The sequence below is a fragment of the Danio rerio genome, chromosome 8 (genome assembly GCF_049306965.1).
Source record: "Danio rerio strain Tuebingen ecotype United States chromosome 8, GRCz12tu, whole genome shotgun sequence".
Classification (NCBI taxonomy): Eukaryota; Metazoa; Chordata; class Actinopteri; order Cypriniformes; family Danionidae; genus Danio; species Danio rerio.
Genome location: NC_133183.1, coordinates 40168048 through 40189370, shown reverse-complemented (window position 1 = coordinate 40189370; position 21323 = coordinate 40168048). Strand labels below are relative to the sequence as shown.

The 21323-nt window shown below is 36.0% G+C and overlaps 1 protein-coding gene across 2 annotated transcripts; it reads right to left on the bottom strand.

Annotated features, from left to right (window-relative positions):
* Nucleotides 1-61: 61 nt before the first annotated feature.
* Nucleotides 62-19643, bottom strand: setd1bb (SET domain containing 1B, histone lysine methyltransferase b). 2 transcript variants are annotated; one of them, XM_009304111.5, is made up of 19 exons: nt 19262-19643; nt 19002-19144; nt 18540-18638; nt 17423-17687; nt 17173-17294; nt 15350-16690; nt 14168-14770; nt 12606-12764; nt 12220-12301; nt 11252-11436; nt 11081-11156; nt 10372-10782; nt 9402-9620; nt 6389-7495; nt 6089-6255; nt 4828-4953; nt 4554-4673; nt 2501-2638; nt 62-2379 (listed from the first exon to the last, which is right to left on the bottom strand). In XM_009304111.5, exons 1-19 carry the CDS (start codon nt 19302-19304, stop codon nt 2206-2208), a joined length of 5580 nt encoding a protein of 1859 aa, XP_009302386.1. In that variant the 5' UTR covers nt 19305-19643; the 3' UTR covers nt 62-2205. The 2 variants fall into 2 exon arrangements, 1 of the variants encoding a protein (XP_009302386.1); XR_012384663.1 differs by lacking the exons at nt 62-2379; nt 2501-2638; nt 4554-4673; nt 4828-4953; nt 6089-6255 and having other exon boundaries at nt 6868-7495; nt 9402-10253.
* Between the last annotated feature and the right edge of the window lie 1680 nt (nt 19644-21323).

Below are 21323 nucleotides of genomic sequence, written 5' to 3'. Positions count from 1 at the left end.
TCCCTCTTCCTTAGGAAAAAATGTAGTAAGTATAGGATGTATAAATAGTTGTGAAAATAATCAGGTTGTGACAATAATTTAATGTTGCTTGCAATTAGAAAGTCATGCAATTTGAATAATTTTAATGTTCAAATTGCAAGCATATAAAAATATATAACACATATGTTTGTAGTTCCTAATACCACACACTACTGGTTAAGAAAATCTTCAATATGCATACTTACAATGAGATAGCGAGATTCACCTGCATTCACCAAAGACTCCCTTTTAAAACTTTTCACAACAAATAATAAAAGTCAGTTATCACCTACTGTACAATACCAAAGGATTAGCATTAGCTGATCAAACTGAAGTACCCTTCTCATCTTTCGGATGAGACGTTAAACCGAGGTCCTGACTCTCTGTGGTCATTAAAAATCCCATGGCACTTCTCGTGAAAGAGCAGGGGTGTAACCCCGGTGTCCTGGCCAAAGTCCCTCTATCGGCCCTTACGATCATGGCCTCCCAATCATCCCCTTCCACTGAATTGGCTCGATCACTGTCTCTCCTCTCCACCAATAGCTGGTGTGTGGTGAGCGCACTGGCGCCGTTGTCCTGTGGCAGCCGTCGCATCATCCAAGTGGATGCTGCACACTGGTGGTGGTGTGGAGAGACCCCCCTCATGATTGTAAAGTGCTTTGGGGTTTATGGCCATACACAATAAATGCGCTATATAAATACACATTACATTACATTACATTACCCTTGACATGAAGCACAAAACAAAATAATGCATCATGAAAATGTGACATATTGAACTGTGTCTTAGAGTATACAGTTTTAAACCAAATGGAAGATATATAAATATGTAGCCAGGTAGTTTCTTTTGCAGTAAAGTAAGTATTAAAGTGAGCAGAAATTCAAAACAAATTTGGAAAAATACATATATTTTTATTTTCATTTATATTTCACAATAAAACTCATGAAATTAAGCAACATGATATGAAAACCACATGTAACCACTGAAATAAATATGACCTGAAATTCTTGAACATTTTTCAAATGCAATCAACCAGAAAATAAAACCTGATCTTTTGACATTGACCAGGAATGTTATGCCTTATGAACACTCTAAAAGAATTCCTTAAAAACGCAGCCTAATGAACTGTACATTACCTGACAAATGTCTTGTTGCCTATCCAAGCTTAAGGAACAACAAATAATAACTTGACTTAGTTGATCATATGGTATCAGTAGTGGCTTATATGAAAGGCAAAAGCCCCTAGATTACACTTATTTTACCTAAATAAAATATGATCATGCCTTGATTTATAATTATTTAATTAGGACAGTAAGGTCTGACTAATAATGTTAAGTATAGAATATAAAATCATGGTGCAGTGGAAAAAAATTAATATTGTGTATGACTCCCATGAGCTTGGAGGACTGCATCCATACATCTCTGCAATGACTCAAATAACTAATTAATAAAGTCATCTGGAATGGCAAAGAAAGTAATCTTCCAGGACTCTCATCTTCAATGCCTCCTCTTTCATCTTACCCCATACATGCTCAATAATGGTCATATCTGGGGACTGGGCTGGCCAATCCTGGAGCACTTTGTCCTTCTTTGCTTTGAGGAACTTTGATATAGAGGCTGAAGTATAAGAAGGAGTGCTATCCTGCTGAAGAATTTGCCCTCTCCTGTGGTTTGTAATGGGCATCACAAATGTCTTGATACCTCAGGCTGTTAATGTTGTCATCCACTCAAGAGATGGAGATCTCTTGTACGCCGCCATACTGAATGTAACCTCAAACCATGATTTTTCCTTCATCAAACTTGACTGATTTCTGTGAGAATCTTGGGTTCATGCAGGTTCCAATAGGTCTTCTGCAGTATTTGTGATGATCGGGATGCAGTTTAACACGTTTCCTCTGAAAAATCTACTTTCTGCCATTTTTCCAAATGATCAACTAGAAGTCAGGTTAATATTTGTTTCTCTTACAACTGAGATCGACGACTTTTGTCAGGTAGTGTATTAATCTAAAGAAGGATTCTATGTTTTAATTTTAAATGATGTTTTACCAGTTCTAAATTGTGTTTTCCTTTGTGTAGTGTTCAGGGTTAAAGTAAATGTTTCAATACTTTACCTGAACAAAATGTTGTGCTTAAAAACAGGTTCATGTTTACTGCTAATACTTTGAATGTGTTAGATGAGCTCTTGTCTAGTTGAGGGTTCCTCTACAGTTCTCCGCAGCACACAGACAGGGGATTTTCTCATCCTCAATAGGAAATTTGTAATCGTAAGTGATCTCTTCATTTACAGTGATAGGTTGTCGTGAGTAGATGACAATCTTCTTCTGAGCCTCTACAGTGATGACTTTGGCATAGCAGTTTGGCTACAGAAGGAAAAGCACATGAATAAAACAGTAAGTTTAAAAAAGGAAATCAAATAGCCAAACAAGAAAATGAAACAATTGTTTGATTTTCTGACAATGACTAAAATATTTCTGGTCATACATTGCAACTGTGGTTGATGAATCTTGCCAGATTACCACACTTGGTTGCATCAATGATGGTGTCGTGGTCCACCCGGAAAAGATAGCTGCTTCCAATGCCTTCAGTTTCATAACGCCTTTCACGCATGTCTGCTATTACCTACAGACAGAATTTAAGAAATCATGATAACAATACCAAATGGTGATGCTCTGGGTAATTGTAAAGTGTTTTTGTTCAGATGAAAGTGTATTTGGGGAGGCTATCATGTAGTTGCTAAGGTTTTTGAATGGATGTTAGGATGAGGCAATTGGGTGTGCGATATTAACAAAACAAAATCACAATATTTCGGGGTACTTTTATAGATTACAATAATTACAGTGTATATTTGTTATAGTACCTTTGGTGGTATAGGCTTTTTATGATTAAATAAACATGACACCAAAACCAGTAAATTCAGGTATAAAGCTCTGTAGTGTTGTTCTGAGATATATAAATATTTATTTTTCCTCAATCACATTCGCAGTCTCTCTTTTATGATATTACTTTAACTTTTTTTGCTTGCATATCTTCAATTATAGGCACATTTTCAAAAACAACTAAAAAAATAAACAGCAACTTTATATATATTTTTTATATAAAGTGGTTGCTAGGGTGTTGTTAGGATATTCTGCATGATTGTTTAGATGTTGCTATGCAAATGCAACTTGCTTAGCGAGTTGAAACTATTTTCTGTAGTGTGCTAAAGTCTCAAGTTATGCTGGGCTCACTTCACACCAAAGTAGATTACATACTAAGTTGATGCAAACACACCAATATAGGAAAAAATATTTGTTGCTCTGGGGTGCGTTTTTTTGTCGCAGATCCATCATTTGAACCACATTAGTTATAATGTAAAATGCCCATAATGATGCTCTAAACGGGGTGGAGTAACTACTTCTTTAGAGAACCCCATCATTTCTTTGTGCAAATTATTTTGTTTTACACAGACACGCATTTAAAATAAAATTCCAATATTAGTTTTGATAAAAACATGCACTCGCTTTCCATATTAATTGAAATGTATGTAAATGGCACAGATAGGGCTTATGTTTCCTTTACAGATATTATTGAGAACATTATATATTCTATTGTAAAACATAAAACCACTTACAAAAGCTAACACGTATTCTAATATCATACATAAATCATAAAAGTAATTAAACAATGAGGCTATTTATTAAAAAATTAAATTTTATATTTATTATTTATTAGGAAATGAAAAAAATCATACTTTAATAATAATATTAACGATAAATATGTATATAAGAAATATTATTATTATTATTAAGTAGGATATATATATATACGCTTTAAAAAAAAAATTTGAATTCTACTTTAAAATTTGACATGCAAACCACTGCAGAAAAGTTCTAACCAACAGGCCCATGTCACATACAGTACAGATACATTTCTTATTAAATAACCTACTATAAATTAAAAGCATTAACGTATGCTATCTATTTTTGTTTTCACAAGCTTTAAAGACGTAACATAAATTCCGTCATCATGAGCCACAGCTGTGTTCGAAATGACATTGTTGTTTTCAAAGTGCACTACGAAGGGTGCGCAATTGTCAATATGAAGATTACTAAAATTAAACTGTAAAAATACTTTAATTTGCTTTCTAAGAAGATAACTGGGAATAGAACACAGAAAGGAACTATCTGTTCTAACTACAGCTTCAGAGGTGTAGTTTCAAGTGTCCAAATCACACACTCATACACTAAGGTCAATTTTAGCATACCCAATTCACCTGTACCATGTCTTTGGATTTCCGGGGAAACCGGAGCACCCCAGAGGAAAACTCCACACAGAAAAACCAACTGACCCAGCCGAGGTTCTAACCAGCAACCTTCTTGTTGTGAGGCGAACGTGCTACCACTGCACCACTGCGTCGCCCATCGGAAAACTCAGTAAAAACTTCCTGTGATTAAACTAGAGCTAGTGATGCATTTCGTGGTTTCTCTTCGTGATCTCATTGCATTTGGTGTGAACCCAGCATTAGAGTTCTTTGGAGTACAGCTTTATATCTCACCTGCCGAATACTCTGGCCCACATATTCAATTATCATTTCATCTGCAGCAATGGGCTCCTCCGCAAAAAGCCCCCAGTCATGAATACGACTCTTGCCAAAACGGAGCCTCTTTTTGCGGAACTGTAAAGTGGACAACATATATTTAATTAAACATGTATGCTCCTTGTACCAAAAAAACGAGTAGGGCAAACTGTACTGTAGTAGAATCTTGATATTCAAGAACAAAGCTTTTGATGTTTTTAGATTCTCCATATTTTAAGACTGCTGGTCTCACCTTGAGCTGGTTGAATTTCAGGAGGTCACTGTCACAGCTGAATGAGGACAACAGGCGGCGCTGTTCTGCTCTGAGTTCAGAGCCTGATCTGGATGAATGTGAAACCTGTGCTGAAACACTCTTTCCCTGCATTGATCAGAACATAATTACTGTAAATGACTTTCAGTAGTGAAATAAGTATACAGTAAGATTATTAATATAAAGAGGTTTGTCTAAATTCTTAACTTTTATTCGTTGTATGTATATTGTTTTGGATTTAGTGTTTGTTCAAACAATTATTTTATTTTATTGCTAAGACGTTTGCATTTAATGTAAATTATGCAAACCATGAACTTTGCTTTGGTCCACACTGGACATGTTCTGTCAACTCTGTAAAACTAGACATACTAAAACTAAAACAGAAACTAACTATAGACAAAGCATAGAAATGAGTTCACAACATAAACTAAGGGTGCTTTCACACCAGTGAATCGATTCATTTGTTCTGAAACAGAAACTGTTAAATTGTTGCTCTTTGCTCTTGTTGCGTTTCGCTTTCACACATCAAAGTTTCTAAACGGACCAAAAGAGCTAAAACAAATCATGTATGAGTAAACTCTCCTCTAATTGGTCAGAGTTACATGGTTTATTTTGCAGAGTGCAGCTCAGCTGTCAGGAGGAGGTGGTGGTTTGGTGGTGTTTTACAAGGTGCGCGCAACGTGTCTGAAGAGCGAGGACGGATGCAGTGGGGAGGAGTGAGAAGGGTGCGCGACGTATTTGAGGACCGGCAGGGAGGCGCGGGATTTCCCGGAGATTATCACTTGTTTGCAGGGATCCGGGAGTCTCTGTGCATTTGCGTGAGACTCCTGAAACTTCCGGGAAACCTGGAATTTTTGTTGAATGACCTTCCGCCCTGCTCATAATTCTCTCTTCATATAGCCGTATGCCTATTACATATCCATAAAACACTGTGATATAACCGGGCTCGGATCGTATCGCTTTCTCACTACAATCAATCTGCTCCAGAGTTTGTTTTAATCGAGCCGAGACCACCTCATTCAAGTGATTTTGGAGCAATTGTTTTGGCGCGGATCCGAGAGCGATGGTGGATTCACAAATGCCAAACGAACCGCGCCAACTGGGCAAACAAGACAGGTTCCGAAGCAAAAGTCTAGGTGTGAAAGCACCATAAAACAAACAAAACCATTAATGAAAAAACTAAAACTAAACTGAAATGTACAGCAAATTTTAATATAGTTACTGAAATAAACAAGTTTCTCACCTGAGAATCTGCAGTAAACTCTTCTGAAACAGTGCGCTCATTACAGAGATACTGCAGCTTTTCCCTCTTGCTGATGAAGTAATAACCCTCACTGCGTGCACAACCTGTCAAATGATTCCTGACCCCATCCAACCATCTTCTCGGCCTGTCGTCAGAAGTGCTGGTTGGTGCACCAGAGTCAAGAAACAAATAAAAGAGTAATGTACATTCATAAAACATAAAAAATATACAAAATAAAAAACAAAAAAATCACACATTTAAATACTTTCACTATGGCATGTATTATGCTTTTAAGGATATGAGGATGTGGGATCCAGCGAGTTCGTCTCAACCAATCATATTCGTTATCCTCCACCACAAGCCTCTCATAGGAGGCCTTCAGGTGCCGGATCTCCTCTTCATTCACTCCTTTAGTCCACACAGCATGAAGGACCAACTTCTCTCTTCTCTTAGAGCGTGGAGTGAAGATAAGATGAGGAGTCAATGAGGAATCTCTCCTCACATAGGACGACTCTGAAAGCCTTTGAGTCTCAATCTGCTGACTATTGTTTGATTCTTCTGTCCTGATGTTTGAGACTCTGTCCAAAGGCTCCAAACTTTGATTTGTAGGTTTTGTTGTCGCACTACTCACTTGTAAAGATGAATGAGTATTTAGATCAGTGCATCGTCTTGACCGTTGTAATTCAATCATTCGTTGTCTTTTTTTAAGACGCTCTCGTCGCCTTTTCAAGCGTGCCGTGTCTGAACGAGGTGTGTGACTATTATTTTTACTAAAATTGTTTGTTTGTACGTCTGACTGTGCAAAATCACTGTTACGATGACGCTGTCCATATTTCAACAGCTCTCTGTGTTGAACATGTCTTTCTCTGTGGTTTAGCACAGGTGGAGACAGAGACATGTCTCTCCCTGGGGTCCTTGGAATCCCGCTGTCAGCAAAAGAAGACAGAAAGGGATTGCAGGGGCTTTCCAGTGTTCGTGAAGGCTCTTGTGGTGGTGTTATTCTTTCAGAGTGAAAAACAAAACCTGGATCATTGACTCTGCCTGGTGTTTTTGGGATTTCCTCATATCCAGGATATGATGACAGGAGAGGAATACCGTAGTAAAGGGGTGAGGATGGAAGTTCTTTTATGCCTGTAGGAGATGGAGGAGGTGGTAGTGGTGTCGGTGGACCTGGTGGTAGAATGTTATTTTCATCATCCTCTAGTTCCAGACATCTACCAGGAGTGTGTGGCAGATCTACCTCCTCGATGGCCGGAGGAGAAAATTTCCGTCCCATCTCTATGTCAGGGTCACTGTCGGACAAGAATCCAGTGGGTGTGATGGGTCTGAGGTGCACGGGATCCTCCAGCGCTTCCATGATGACTCTCTGGTCCTCTGAGTCTGTAGTGTACTGGGTCTCCAAATCATCTGAAAGCACAAAGATACATGATGCAACTAACAATTAGTTGAAGATATGATATTCAGTTTGATTTGATTGATCTGATATGCCAATTATGCACATGTTGGTCTACTGTATGTATAGGTCTATTTGTTTATGCTATAATGTAGGGCTGGGCGATTTGGCCTAAATTCAAATCTCGATTAATTAAATATTTTACCTCTAGTCCAATTAATGAACGATTATTTAATTTTTTGGCCTCATAGTTCACTGACAAGCTTTGTACATTAAATATGCTCACATATTACAAGTGATTGATTTCTGAGTGAAGGGCGCATTACTTGATTTTAAAATAATTCAAGGAAAAGCACAACAATCTATGATTATTTATTGAACATCATAATAGAATAAATGCTGTCTCAAGGCATCTCTGGCATGTAGTAACATTTTTTAAAGTGGTGCGCAGGTATACAAGCGTATACAAGGTGTTAACGAAGCGGGGTCACGTGACTCCACACACGGTAGGGAAATTAATTGAAAAAATTGACATGGAAAAATTTGATCGATTATAGGTTATGAATGTCGATTTCTATTACTTTTCGATTAATCGCCTAAGCCAAATTGGGTAAATTTTTTTTATGTAAAGATTACAATATGACATAAAAAGAACATTTAACTGAGAAATATAGTTATAGTTAGTTAGTTAGTTAGTGAGATAGTTAGTAAAAGTTTATTGTCCCTGACAGGAAGTTTGTTATGGACATCACCATATTGCTGCAGACATTCCATAAAAACAAACAATAAAAACAATACAAAATAAAGTAGTTACAATAATTATAATGCTAATTAGTTCAACTTTTGTTAAGTAAACCCACTGAAACTGGTACCAAGAATTTCTGATATCGGTTCAACTTACACTTTGTGACTCTGTATCTCATACATACCAGATTCATATTGTGGAAACAAATAAAAAATGAGTTAGATCATTTAGAATCCTTTCCACCTGATGGAGGACACAATTCTCATATAAAACTTGAGGATTAAAATATTCATCATGCCAAACAATTTTCCATCATGTGTTTAAGTGATGCATCAACGTAGATTTACACTGTACAGATACTGATACCACACTGTGATACCATATCTTTCAAGAACAGCTTTATGAAACAGCATCATAAGCTTCTTGTTAACTCTAAAAAGTCCCCAAAGTTAAAATGGCTAATGGAAATGCACATATTACCATAATATAAGAGTGCTGTTTAAATGAAGATGTCTTTTTAAAAATTGTTATTAAAGCTCAAAAAAAATTTTTATAATGCTAAAAAAGTATAAATATTTCCAGATTATACCTAATGACTGTCTCAACAACATTATAATCACATAAATGTTCAATTTCAGTTTTTCACACCACTCTTTGTATATAAGTATATAACTTAATAAAATAAAAAGTAATTACAGGAATGAAGACCTTATGAAAATCACATTTTTATATAGATTTAAGATTAAGAGCAATTTTGTTCAATCTTTTATAGGACTTTTGTCTCACAAAATTTACTCACACTTTACTTGTTCCAAACATGTTTGAGTTTTTTTTCTTCTATTGAACACAAAAAAAGAGATTTTGAAAAAGATTTGGAAACCTGCAAAAGCACTGACTTCCATAGTATTTGTTTTTCCTACTATGAATGTCAATGGTTACATGTTTCTTACTTTTTTCAAAATATCTTTAGTGTTTGACAAAAGGAAAAAAAATAAAAAGAATTATTGCAAAAAACTCTGGTTATATGTTGAAAACAAAATTGTAAAAAAAAAAAAAACAATTATCTTAAAAAAATTATTTATAACTACAGAAAGTTTATTTTGAGGGATCTGAAACTAGGACATATTTGAAAAGAGTGATTACTCAGGTAAAAAAAAAATAAATAAAACCCGCACCTGATAATCCTCTGTATGTAGGAGAAGGTGGGCTTGGCAGCTCTGATTCCTGATCTGAGAAGAATATCACAGGGTCTGGAAGCTTCAGTTTGTTTGTCAAACAGTGTTTCACAGGGTCCTGTAAGGTGTATCTGAGAGGCTCAGGCAGTTTTAGTCCCTGCATATACACTCGTACACTCAGTTCTTCCTCTGGGTCTTCCATTTGAGCTGGATCCAAATCTGAAGCAGAACCACATATCATATTGTTTAACAATGATGATTAAACCATGAAGATGAAGATTTATTATTATTATTATTTATTTTAACAGCTGATTGCTACAACTTAAAGATAACTATGAAAAAAAGATATTAATTCTCAAAAACACAATAAATGAAACATGTAGATCCATTTTAAATAGTAAAATCTGTATTATTGGTCTGCATATTACAGGATTTTAGGTGGTGAAGGTATAAAAGGTTCATTAAATGATTAGCTCTTTTCAAAATGACCTCTGTTTGCCTTAACCATTTACTTACCATCACATCTTTACAAACCCATAAATCTTTTGTCAAACCTTAAAACAAATAGAGATATTTTCAATTAAATATGAAATCTGTGTCCTTCCATTAAAAATGTATTCATCCTAAATTATGATGCCTAAATATTTTGTCGTATCAAACAGCTTGAAAAAAAAGAGTTTTGAAAAAAATCCTACAAATATGACAAAAAATATAAAGACTTATAAACATAAATCTAAATAGAAATTTGTGTTCCAAATATGAAAATATTTGTGGTATGTTTGAAATGACATGAATAAACGATGACAGGATTTTCAGTGATGAACCCAGTACATCTTGTCCATTCAGTGGCCTCTAGTGGAAAAAAATATTATTTATGGTTTTGTTTTTATTTTGGACACATGGAGGCTGATTTAGGCTTAATATCAAAACATCATTATCATTGATAAAAAAAAAAAATCAATGAACTAACCAAAAAAGTCATTGTCTACATCACTTTCGATTGAATCTGGAGCTGATGGGGTCACAGGGGGTTGGAGATCTTCTTCCGAGTGCGGTGAAGGTAAGAAAACAGGAGTGTGAAGAGTCTCTTGGTTTTCATCATCATCCTCATCTGAAGAAATCCATATAGTCTCTACTACCCTTCTGTCCTCACGAGGAGTTTCAGGAGAACTTTGACCATCTGACTGATCATCCTCAGCAGAAGACACAGATGAGGACTCGTCGCTTCTGTCATCTGAGGAGACAAAGACAGGTCTAGAGGAAACTGGGGAGTCGATAACAGACGGAGAACAAGCTGAGTAGTGAGAGGCACTTCTGGGAGAGGCTAAAGAGTCGTATCCTTGGCTTTTAGAAGCAGATGAATTTGAATGGCTGAGAGTTTCTGAGGGATAAAAAGAGAAATATAATGAAGTTGTAAGACCAAATGTATAAAAACAGATATTTTATTAAACTACAGTATAATTGTTGAATAAGTGCATATTTGAGGACGTTTTTGTTTATATTTATACTGTGCCGTACAAAAGTATGGAGTCTGTATTTTTTGTTTATGAAAGAAAAGTCTTATGCTCATAAAGAAAGACAAATTTAATATATTTTATAATATAAATTAATTTTTTTAATATATTAAATGTAAATAATGGCAATAATTTTATGCAACAATGAACAGAAATGATGAATACCAGTATCTGTATCTTCATCATCAACGATAACACAGGGATCACTCGTCTGGTCTTTAGTAACTTTTTTAATGTCAACCTGCAAAAAACAAGACATCATCAAACTGTGCCTATCAGTACAACATTATCTAATTTTATATTATGAACAAATCTTTTATTTTATTGAAACAATACCCGATCACATGCATGAACTTGTTCTGGTTTTGGATCCTCCGCCTTCTCTGAATTCTCTTCATCATCCTCCTCTTCACTATCTAAGGCTAAAGGCCTGGAATGCCTTCGTTTGACCATGGTGTCTTCACTGGCATTTAAGACTGTAGTTTCATCAACACAATCTGGGGCTGTTTGCTGCTCTGACTCTTCATGAAATAAATGTTGGGAATATTTTGTCAGTGTATACAATCTACTTCATACAGTTGCTTTGTTAATGATATTGCAAACCTGTAAAAGCCTGTTTCCTAATAATTTCTAAAATAATTCAAACTGATATTGTTTCCACACTTGAGCATCACTAAAGCCAAATGAAAGAGGCATAGGCTGTTGGCTTAAAAGCTTAAATGTGGACATATATTAAAGCAGTAATATATTAAACCAGTAAATTAAACCAGTAATATATTAAACCAGTAAAACTGTGTAGGTTTAACCCAATACTGAATAAAGGTGTTCCTTATGATCCCACATTCTGTTTATTTTATACAAACCTGGTCAATTTAGTGGTAAACACTAATATATGACAACTAATTGGGTTTGCTCTTATGTGTTTGTCTTTCTCTTTTTCTTTCTCTATCCTTTATTTAAAACAAATGCAAATAATATTAATTAAATTTCTTTTTGGCTTAGTCCCTTTATGAATCTGGGATCGCCACAGCGCAATGAACCGGCAACTTATCCAGCACATGTTTTACTTAGCGGATGCCCTTCCAGCTGCAACCCATCACTGGGAAACATTTATACACACCCATTCACACACATACACTATGGACAATTTAGCCTACCCAATTCACCTATAGTGCATGTCTTTGGATTTGTGGGGAAAGCGACCTTCTTGTTGTGAGGCAATCGTGCTACCCACTGTGCCACTATACAAATAATATATATATATTTTTTTTTTAAATATATTAAAAAGTCAATGCCAAGCTAACCTTCATCTTCAGAGTGTTCAGGACCAGGAGAAGGACATATCCTTTTAACATCTGTGGAGCCCTGACCTGATGGACCCTTCCTCTTTAACCAAGCATAAAGACAAAAAAATTAGAAATCACCATTCATTATCATGAAAAAAAGCATATTTTATACATTTTGAATACATTTTTTTCTTGATCAAACAGTGGATCCCACGATCATAACACATAGCCTAATGTTAAACTATATGGAAAAAGTAATTATTTATTTGTAAGAGAAAATCAAGTATTTCAAAGCTATTTAATTATAAAAGTTGCAGGGCAATTCAGACAGGACATTGAATAATGTTTATATAAATGTACATACTGTAAAATAAATAAGTACATAAAAAGTATCATGTTTGTACCTTAAACGATGGCAATTTAATGGCACCATGTAGACTCTTTATTTTTCCTGAGTCCAGTATACAGCCTTCACCCCCAGCAGTCCCTAATCTCAGGCTCTGCTCCATCACTCTGAGTTTAATGTCTTTATTTCCCACCGATTTAACAGCTGGGGCAGATACCTGGAGGTGCAAAACATGATTTAAAGAGTTAGTTCACCCAAAAAAATTGAATTACATTGTTAATTAGCCACTCTCGTGTCATTTCACTCTCCTGAGACTTTGTTCATCTTCAGAGCACACAATAAGATATTTAAGGGTGCTTTCACACCTGTAGATAGTTTGTTTTGTTCTGATACAGAGATTAAAATTGTTACAATGTTTATTTTTGTTCCTGGTCGGACCAAAATACTTTAAACAAGTCATGTGAAAGTAAACTTTCCTCACACTGGTCATTGGTTCCTCCGCTCATCTGTCATACATTTTTATTTTTATTTATGATGATAAGCAATAAGATAAGCCAAAAGGTGCACTTTAATTTTGACACCCACATCCTCACCAAATAAAAGGTCAGACTTTCTCATATATAGCTTATTTCAGTTGTCAAGTTTTGTAAAAATATATCTATTATCTATCTATAAAAAAACGTTGGCTTAAATTATGCATTATATGCTTAAATTATAGAGAGAAATATAAGATAAACCAAGACTGCAGTCAGACAATGAAGCAGATCTATGTTGATCTTTCTTTCCGGGGTGTCAGTGCAGAAATGAACAAAACAACAGGGCAAATACAAAATATAATAAGATTAAAATATGGAAAAGTTATCAGGTGTTAACTTCAGGAATATATATATGGCAATTACATATTAATAATACACTGTGATATAGCCTGGTTCGTTAGTTCAGAGGATTGTTTTTCTTTCTCACTACAATCGCTCCGCTCCGGAGATTGTTTTGATGCAATTGATTTGTTGTGAATTCGAGCATGATTGCTGGATTCACATATGCCAAACAAACCGCGCTAACTGGGCAAACGAGACAGGTTCCGGAACAAATGTCTAAATGTGATAGCACCCTTAGATGAAATCTGAGAGCTCCCTCATCCTCCCTATTCTGTAAGTGTCCTGAGACATTCAAACTCCAGAAAAAGAACCAAAAACATTGTCAAAACATTACTCAGGGTAATCATACAAAGCTCCAAAAACACTTTTTTGTGAACACTTTGTTTGCCAATGTCACTCGTCAAGTCGTCAGGATGTTAATTTACTATGGGCAATACGATGCAGTGTGTTCTATAAGTAATCATACTGTATAATTACAGTTTGAACCTATCAAGTCGCATGTAATGTCAGGTCCTGTGACCTTTTCTTTCTATGTACAGTCAGATATCTTTCTGATTTCATTTGCTATATTTTAATTTGCCTTCAGAAGATGAACAAAAATCTCAGGGGATTGGAACAACATGAGGATGAGTAAAAAATAACAGAATTTGAACTTTTAGGTAAACTAATACTTTAAGGAAAGTAATATTTAAATCACATCATTTAGTTCAACATTACATCTAAAATAAGTAACAAATCCCACCTTGGCTGCCTGTTCTTTGTCATCCCACCACTGATCAAATGCTTTGAAGGCCATAATCTCAATCATCCTGCGATGTATGTCTTTCTTCACGATGGCCCGCAGTTCAGAAGCAACTACAGCCAGAACTCCATCAACTGTGGCCTTATGTGGTGACTCTTTTATGGGGACGTACCCTGGTGGGGGCACTGAAGGGTCAAACCTGGGAATGGGGGGAGGAGGAGGCCAGGGTGGCCTGTACCTCAACATAGTAGATGAACATCCAGGAGAAGGGTAAGGTGGACGATGAGTCATAAAGCTGAAGGACTGAGGGAGGAAAGAGGGTGACAATGAGGTTTGCCCTTGTGTTATTCTAGTTGGAATAGGAAGAGGCGCCAAACTAGTCGGCCAGTTTGATCGCCTGCAGACTTGCTTGATGATTGAAGGAGGATACAATGAGCAAGAAGATGTAGGCAGAGAGTACCCAGGTAAAAAGGGGTAGTGAACAGATGGCATTGGAGGTGGGGGTATTTCAGACATAGGAGGTGTTGAAGTGCTCCTGTTGGTGCAGATCACTGGTATACTAGACGGCTGGTCTGAAGTATCTTGATCTTCATTTGGATTGACCTAGAAAAGAGTTTGGTACTGATGTGAATGTGTAAATGCTCTATTATATAAAAGTAACCTTAATGTAAAGGAGTCTTAATGTATACATATAATTCAAACCCTGTAAATGTACTAAGTACTCAGAAGGGTTGTACACTTTTCAGAATTTTTTTATGAGACAGTCTGATCCCAAATCCCAAATTTAAATCCCAAATTTACTCAAAACTTTTATCTGAAGAAGCAAAGAAGATGCAACTGAATTAGAATGTTCAGTAGAATTTAAAGTAAGCTGAAATTCAAAGAAATTCATAGAAATTTTAACTAAGGTACAAGAAATTACCTAGCTTGACAGTAACCTTAAATGGTAATTTTACTCACAAATGGAAACAATATATAAAAATATCCTGAATATACAAGAATTTAAACTTTTTTGTGTTCCAAAGATGACTAATACCTTTCAAATTTGGAACAGCATGAGTTTACTGTAAGTAAATTATTAACTTAATTTATTGACACATTGTTAAGTGTCAATTTTAAAATTTTAAAGGTGTATTGGCTATGAGATGAATGAGCGGGTGGATGGATGGATCAATTACTTACAATGGTGCTGGAGGGCATCTTGGATAAGGGCTTCTTTGGTGACGGAAGTTCATGTTTGTCTTCTGCCACATCATACAATGCAGTGGGATTCACATCCTCCATTCCAGATAAATTTTCTCTGGGATAGGAACTAGTATCTCTAACAACAGAGGATATATCATCATAATTTAAAGAAACACCAGTGGTCAGTGACTGAGTGGGGCTGGGGGCTCTGGACGAGCGCTGATGATGATCATTCTCTTCAGTAGACTCTGAGTCTGAACTGTCTTGGTTCAGAAGAGGCAGAACTGGACTACCAGCACTTAAAAGCATCTGGATGCGAGTGTCCAGACTGTCAGGTTTTGACTCTGGAGCAGGAAATTCAGGAGAAGGACACTCAACTGTGGGCTCTGAAATATCTTCAGTTGTTTCAGGAGAAGAGCACAGTTTTGGGACATATGAGTGAGAAGACTGGGCTTGTGATGGATAATGATTTTGGTTCACATCGTAAGTTGTCTTGCTAGGTACCGGTGAAGCAGTTTGAGTTAAAGTATTTTCCGAAGCATACACATTTTTCTCTATATCAGGATGAATGTGATTATTAGTCTTCTCAGGCAGTTTCTCTGAGTAAGGAAGAGATAGTGGATCTTCAACAACAGATATGTGATTAACACAGAGGCCCTTGATTGAGTCGGTAAAATTTCGGCCTGTGAGCTTATCTGAATATAAAGGTGTGGTTGGAGTTTCCTGAAATCTGTTCAAAGTGACTTGATTTGTAGCAAGTGCACGGTGGTAGTGACCTCTCCGATACACAGGTCTGTGTATATAGTGGCGGTGTTGTGGCCTCCGGTTGTATGCATTTTGGTACTTGCTTTCGAGAGGTCTGACTCGATGTCCTCCCCGTACATGATTACTAGGATGAGAATTGCCACCTGGGGTTCTCTGCCTATTTGAGAAGATGCCGTTATGAGAGGGAGTCCCACTTAGCATCCAAAAGTTTTGCACAGCATGTTGAATAGTGCTAGGTTTATTTATAGCTGGTTGACCAGGCTGAAAATGTGAGATGTTCAGGGTGGATTGTTGAATAAAAGGGACAATGGGGCCAGTGTTTATCAGTGTAGATTCATTTGGAGTCCTCTCACACTGAGATGGTGTGCCTGGTCTACTGTGGGTCACAGAAGGGGTGCGAGGAGTGTCTTGGTATTGAGGTGTTTGCCAGAAGCTACTGGGAGTGTCCTGATGCATGCTGGAGTAGGCGGTATCCATAGATAAAGGAGTAGAACAATCCAAAGAAGGGGAGCCATTACATATTGAGGATGAGGAGGACAATGTATATGTGAGCTTCTTTAGTGATTCACACTCCTGAAAAAAACAGAAAAGACTTTATAACAACCTGCATTCTTTGTGTGGATCTCTAATTCTCGCATGTCCGGTATGATGTTATACACATGATGTTGTGTACATCTATATATATATATATATATATATAGTCCTGATTTTAGGTGAGATTAGGGGCTTTTGCACTGGGTGTTTACAAGAACTTAATTATAGGAACTAGCCCCTAGTTCCCCGAGAACTAAATGTACATATCATTATGCTGAGAAAAGATCCCAACATTAACTTCAACTTTCTATATGTGAATGTCTTGTTAGACTTAAAACAGCTTGCCAGTGTTTTGTATATTTTTTTATATATTACACCCCTGTAGTTCCTACTCTTCTATAAAATAGGAGCTAATTTAGCTGACACAAAATGGTCTTCACAGAACTAAAATCATTCCAAGTTCCTGCCATTTGACCATTTATTAACATCACAAAATGTTTGGTATTTGGTCTTCGACTCACAATTAAGGAGTCTGTGATGGAAGATGGTGACTGCGGCCCCCAGGCCTCTTCTTCAACAGGGAGAGTAAAAGGTGTATATAAACCATTAACAATCATCTGGAAGTATCGATGCCTCTTCAAGCCTAAAACCAGTCAGGAATCAAGCAGTGAATGCAAACACAGTAAAAGTTTAAATTGCAAATAATTGCATAGAGATGTTGATGAAAGCTTTTATTTGCCGGATTTTCATAGGAAGTGGAAATGTATTTACCTTTAGGGTCAAGCTCCACATGAATGTTGTTTCCCATCACAGAAGTTTTGTGGAGATTTTTTACTGCATTATTTGCTGCTTTTACAGATTCAAAAACAACCTTTGCTAGTCCTAAATGTTTCTTGTTCTTTGGATTATAAAAAACTTTCAAATCTTGAATCTCTCCAAAGCATTTACACATTTCAGATAGGAATCCATCTCTGATGTTGTCATTAAGTCTTGCAAATGTCAACTCCTTAGGTGCTCCGACATAATACTCATCAACCTAAAAAAAGAAGGATATTGACATTATTTTGTACTTCTGATACAGATGAAAACAACTTATAAATAAAATTATAAACTTGAACTCTGAATGTTGTTAAATTACTTGTTTGGCATCTCAGAGGGCTATGGAATAAAATATAATAACAATTTGCAGAATGAATAATCAAATGTTGTGCAAGCTGTACTTTTGATCCCAAACACAATGCTGCTAAATTTATATCGCAACAATGTTTCTAAAAATATTTGTAACACTTCAGTATATGTATATAGGGTGTACCAGATTATATTGTAATAATAAATAGTAAATGTTTAAAAACTAAATTAATAAAACAATTATATTTAACACATTTTATTTTTTAAGTGAACCTGTAAATAAAAAAATAACATAATTTGTTAATATTTAAATTTGTGCTATGTATTGGCTGCACAGTGGCGTAGTGGGTAGCACAATCGCCTCAAAGCAAGAAGGTCACTGGTTTGAGCCTCGGCTGGCTCAGTTGGCGTTTCTGTGTAAAGTTTGCATGTTCTCCGTGTTAGTGTGGGTTTCCCTCTGGGTGCTCCGGTTTCCCCCACAGTCCAAAGACATGTGCAATAGGTGAATTGGGTAAGCTAAATTGTCCATAGTGTATGTGTGTGAATGGATGTTTCCCAGTCATGAGTTGCAGCTGGAAGGGCATCCGCATTGTAAAAAATATGCTGGATAAGTTGGTGGTTCATTCTGCTGTGGCAACCCCAGATTAATAATGGGACTAAGTCGAAATGAAAATGAATGAATGTTATGTTTTATAAGATGTATTTAAAAAGCAAACTATTATTTGTTGTAAATTTAATTTATGTTATAACCAGTACTAACCTTGAGTTTGGGGACTGGAAGATCTGCGTTTTTAAATTTTGCCCAAAAACGAGTAATTCTTGGATCTCGTACAACATCCACCGGAAAACATTCAGGATGCTAACAGACAACAGTTAAGGTTTTATTTGTACAATTCAGAATACAACTTAACTCCATAATGAAAATGAACCATGGTTATATTAAAGTAAAAACCTAGTAAAAATATTGTTTGGCAGACTGTTAAACATACCCTTAATATACGGTAACTTTTTTTCTTTTGTACAGTAAGTTACATGGTAGTGTAGCAAAACTATAAAGAATTAGTTGATATCCATGTTTTTTTTTTTGGTTGTAAAAACCATATGGTTCATTTTCATCAGTTTTTTTATTTTTAGCTCATTCAGTCTAATAACTAAAAATGACATTACATAATATGAATATTAGCAAAATATCATTAATGTCCTTGAACTCAGATGTACTCACGGGTTCGCTGAAGTGCTGTCCATCATATCGGTACACTTTCTGACTTCCGCTGGTCAAACCCGGATCAATAATCAGTTTATAACAACTCCAGTTTGGAGCTGCATCTTCCAAGGGATGGAAGCTGTCGTTAATTATCAAATCATCTAAAACAGAGTATCACAGAACACGGTAAAAAATCGTGAGTACGCGACGGAAGCTGACTCATGAATGAAAACAGTATCGTTACATAAAGGCCTAACGATACAAACAGAATTTCTTACCGTTAACTTTCCGTTGACCCTCCTTTTCGACGCTTTCGCACATGATTCGCAGTCATTGTACAATGTTAGAAATGTCTCTTTATGTGGCGCTGATTAAAACGATATTTCCAGTAATTATTTGAGAGGCTGTTGTTGTCAGGAGTACAGTGTGTGTCTTGCGTGTCTCCCAGGAGGAGCAGCTCTCATCACCGCAGCACAACAGGTGGGAGGAACCTGCCGCCACACCCGCGCTGCTCAGGACACACACACACGCACACGCACACACACACACACACACACACACACACACACACACACACACACACACACACACACACACACACACACACACTCTACATCACTGCAGAACAGCGATTCTCCTGCTGTTCACATCAGAGAAAGCAATGCATTTAATAAATAAGTGGAAAAAAATGGGTTGTTGACGTGACGTTGCATTATCACTGCATGTCACACATGAAAAAAAAGAAAATAATTGGAATATAATTAATGTCATCGTTTAAAATTTAAATGGTTAACTTTGTTTTCCAATGGACCACTTGTTATAAATCCTGCTATTATTTTTATTTTACAGTTTTGGCTTGAGCCAAATCTCAAAACTGTCCTATAATGTGACTGTCTCAAGCAGTTTAATAAATAAATTACTCTTAATGATTTTACAAGCTAATTTAGTAAATGACAAAACATTTCTCAAGTTCATAATTTACTTTTTTGGAACCACTATAAAAATATTTTGTTGGTGTGACTCCCCTTGTTGAAAATATCCAAGATGAAGAGCAAAACTATTCATAATTTCATATAACTTTTATGTGTCCAACAATAAAGATAAATCACTTTCATATTACTGTCTATAATATGATATAATTCTTTAGATGGTCATATAGACAAATTCTGCAATACCTCAGAAGGTATATTGTGATATTGATTTATACAATGGTCTTACAGTTTACTTAGTGTTACAGCAATCCCTAGTCTATCTTTAAGAATAAAATCTCCTGAGATGGGGAAATGTCGGTACTTTCCTGCACAGACACAATTCATCACCTTGGAATCATAAGGTTCTATCAGTGTTCTGAATGATTTTGAGATATTGAGCTTCAAAGTTTTTGCATTCCAGTACCATTGAATTTCTAGCATGCTTCTTGTGGCAAAATGTGAAAGAGTTCACCTTTGACTTTGACTAAATGTAAACCAGATGAAAAATGGATGAGACCTACTGAAATCATAATTACTTCAAACCATATATCATTTTGTTATTTTTTTACAGCAGTTGCTGAATATTGAAAAAACTGTGATGAGAAAAGGTGACAGAAACAATCTATCCAGTGGCCTCTTTTGTGTATTTAAAAAAAAAATGAATGTAATTTTTTTCCAAGGCAGTTTACCATCAACAAACTTTTTAAGATGGTTAGTGGTTAGTGGTCGAATAGTGACTGATCCTATAATGTTTTACAGTTTTTGCAGCTACTGTGTGTGTTTGTGGATGTGTGTTTCTTTGCTTTACTGTGTTACAATTTTACCTATTTTCTATAGAAGTTTGGAGAAAACTGTAACTTTTTGAGGAGGTTTTCAACCCTCTCTCAGCCTGCAATCACCACACAAGATTTAGCTTTCAGAATTGCTTTGTGAAATATTCTTAGAGGACAGGAAATAGGTGTCTTAAATTTAGGACTGAAGTTATGCTTTACTTCAAAGTAATCTCAGGATCCCTTTTGACTTCAGGTGAATTGCCAGTCGATCGTTTTCCTTTTTATTCTGTTTACTTAATATTTGTAACGTGTGAATGTATAATGTGGAGAGACAGACGGATCAATAATTGTATTGTAATTACTGTAAATAATTGTATTGTCTTTCATCACGTATTAAAGAAGAAAGGTACAATCAGCTACAAGTCACTGTTTTTTACTGTATTCATTCTCCCTGTTTCTGGCACACAGATTGTAGTTAGAAAGAGCAGGAGGATAAATAAAACAGGCCCTAACTATGCCAACAAAAATGCCTTGAGAAAATTGGTGAATTAGCTAATGTCTTTACCGATATCTTTTATTGACCTTACCTTTGCACA

Excerpts from the sequence above, each read along its gene's own strand:
- setd1bb (XM_009304111.5), bottom strand. The coding sequence starts at position 19,304 with ATGTGCGAAAGCGTCGAAAAGGAGGGTCAACGGAAAGTTAACG. Across the intron at positions 11,157-11,251 it reads AAGTTCATGCATGTGATCGG|GTTGACATTAAAAAAGTTAC; the intron begins GTATTGTTTCAA and ends TGTTTTTTGCAG. Across the intron at positions 6,256-6,388 it reads TCGCTGGATCCCACATCCTC|CAACCAGCACTTCTGACGAC; the intron begins ATATCCTTAAAA and ends ACTCTGGTGCAC.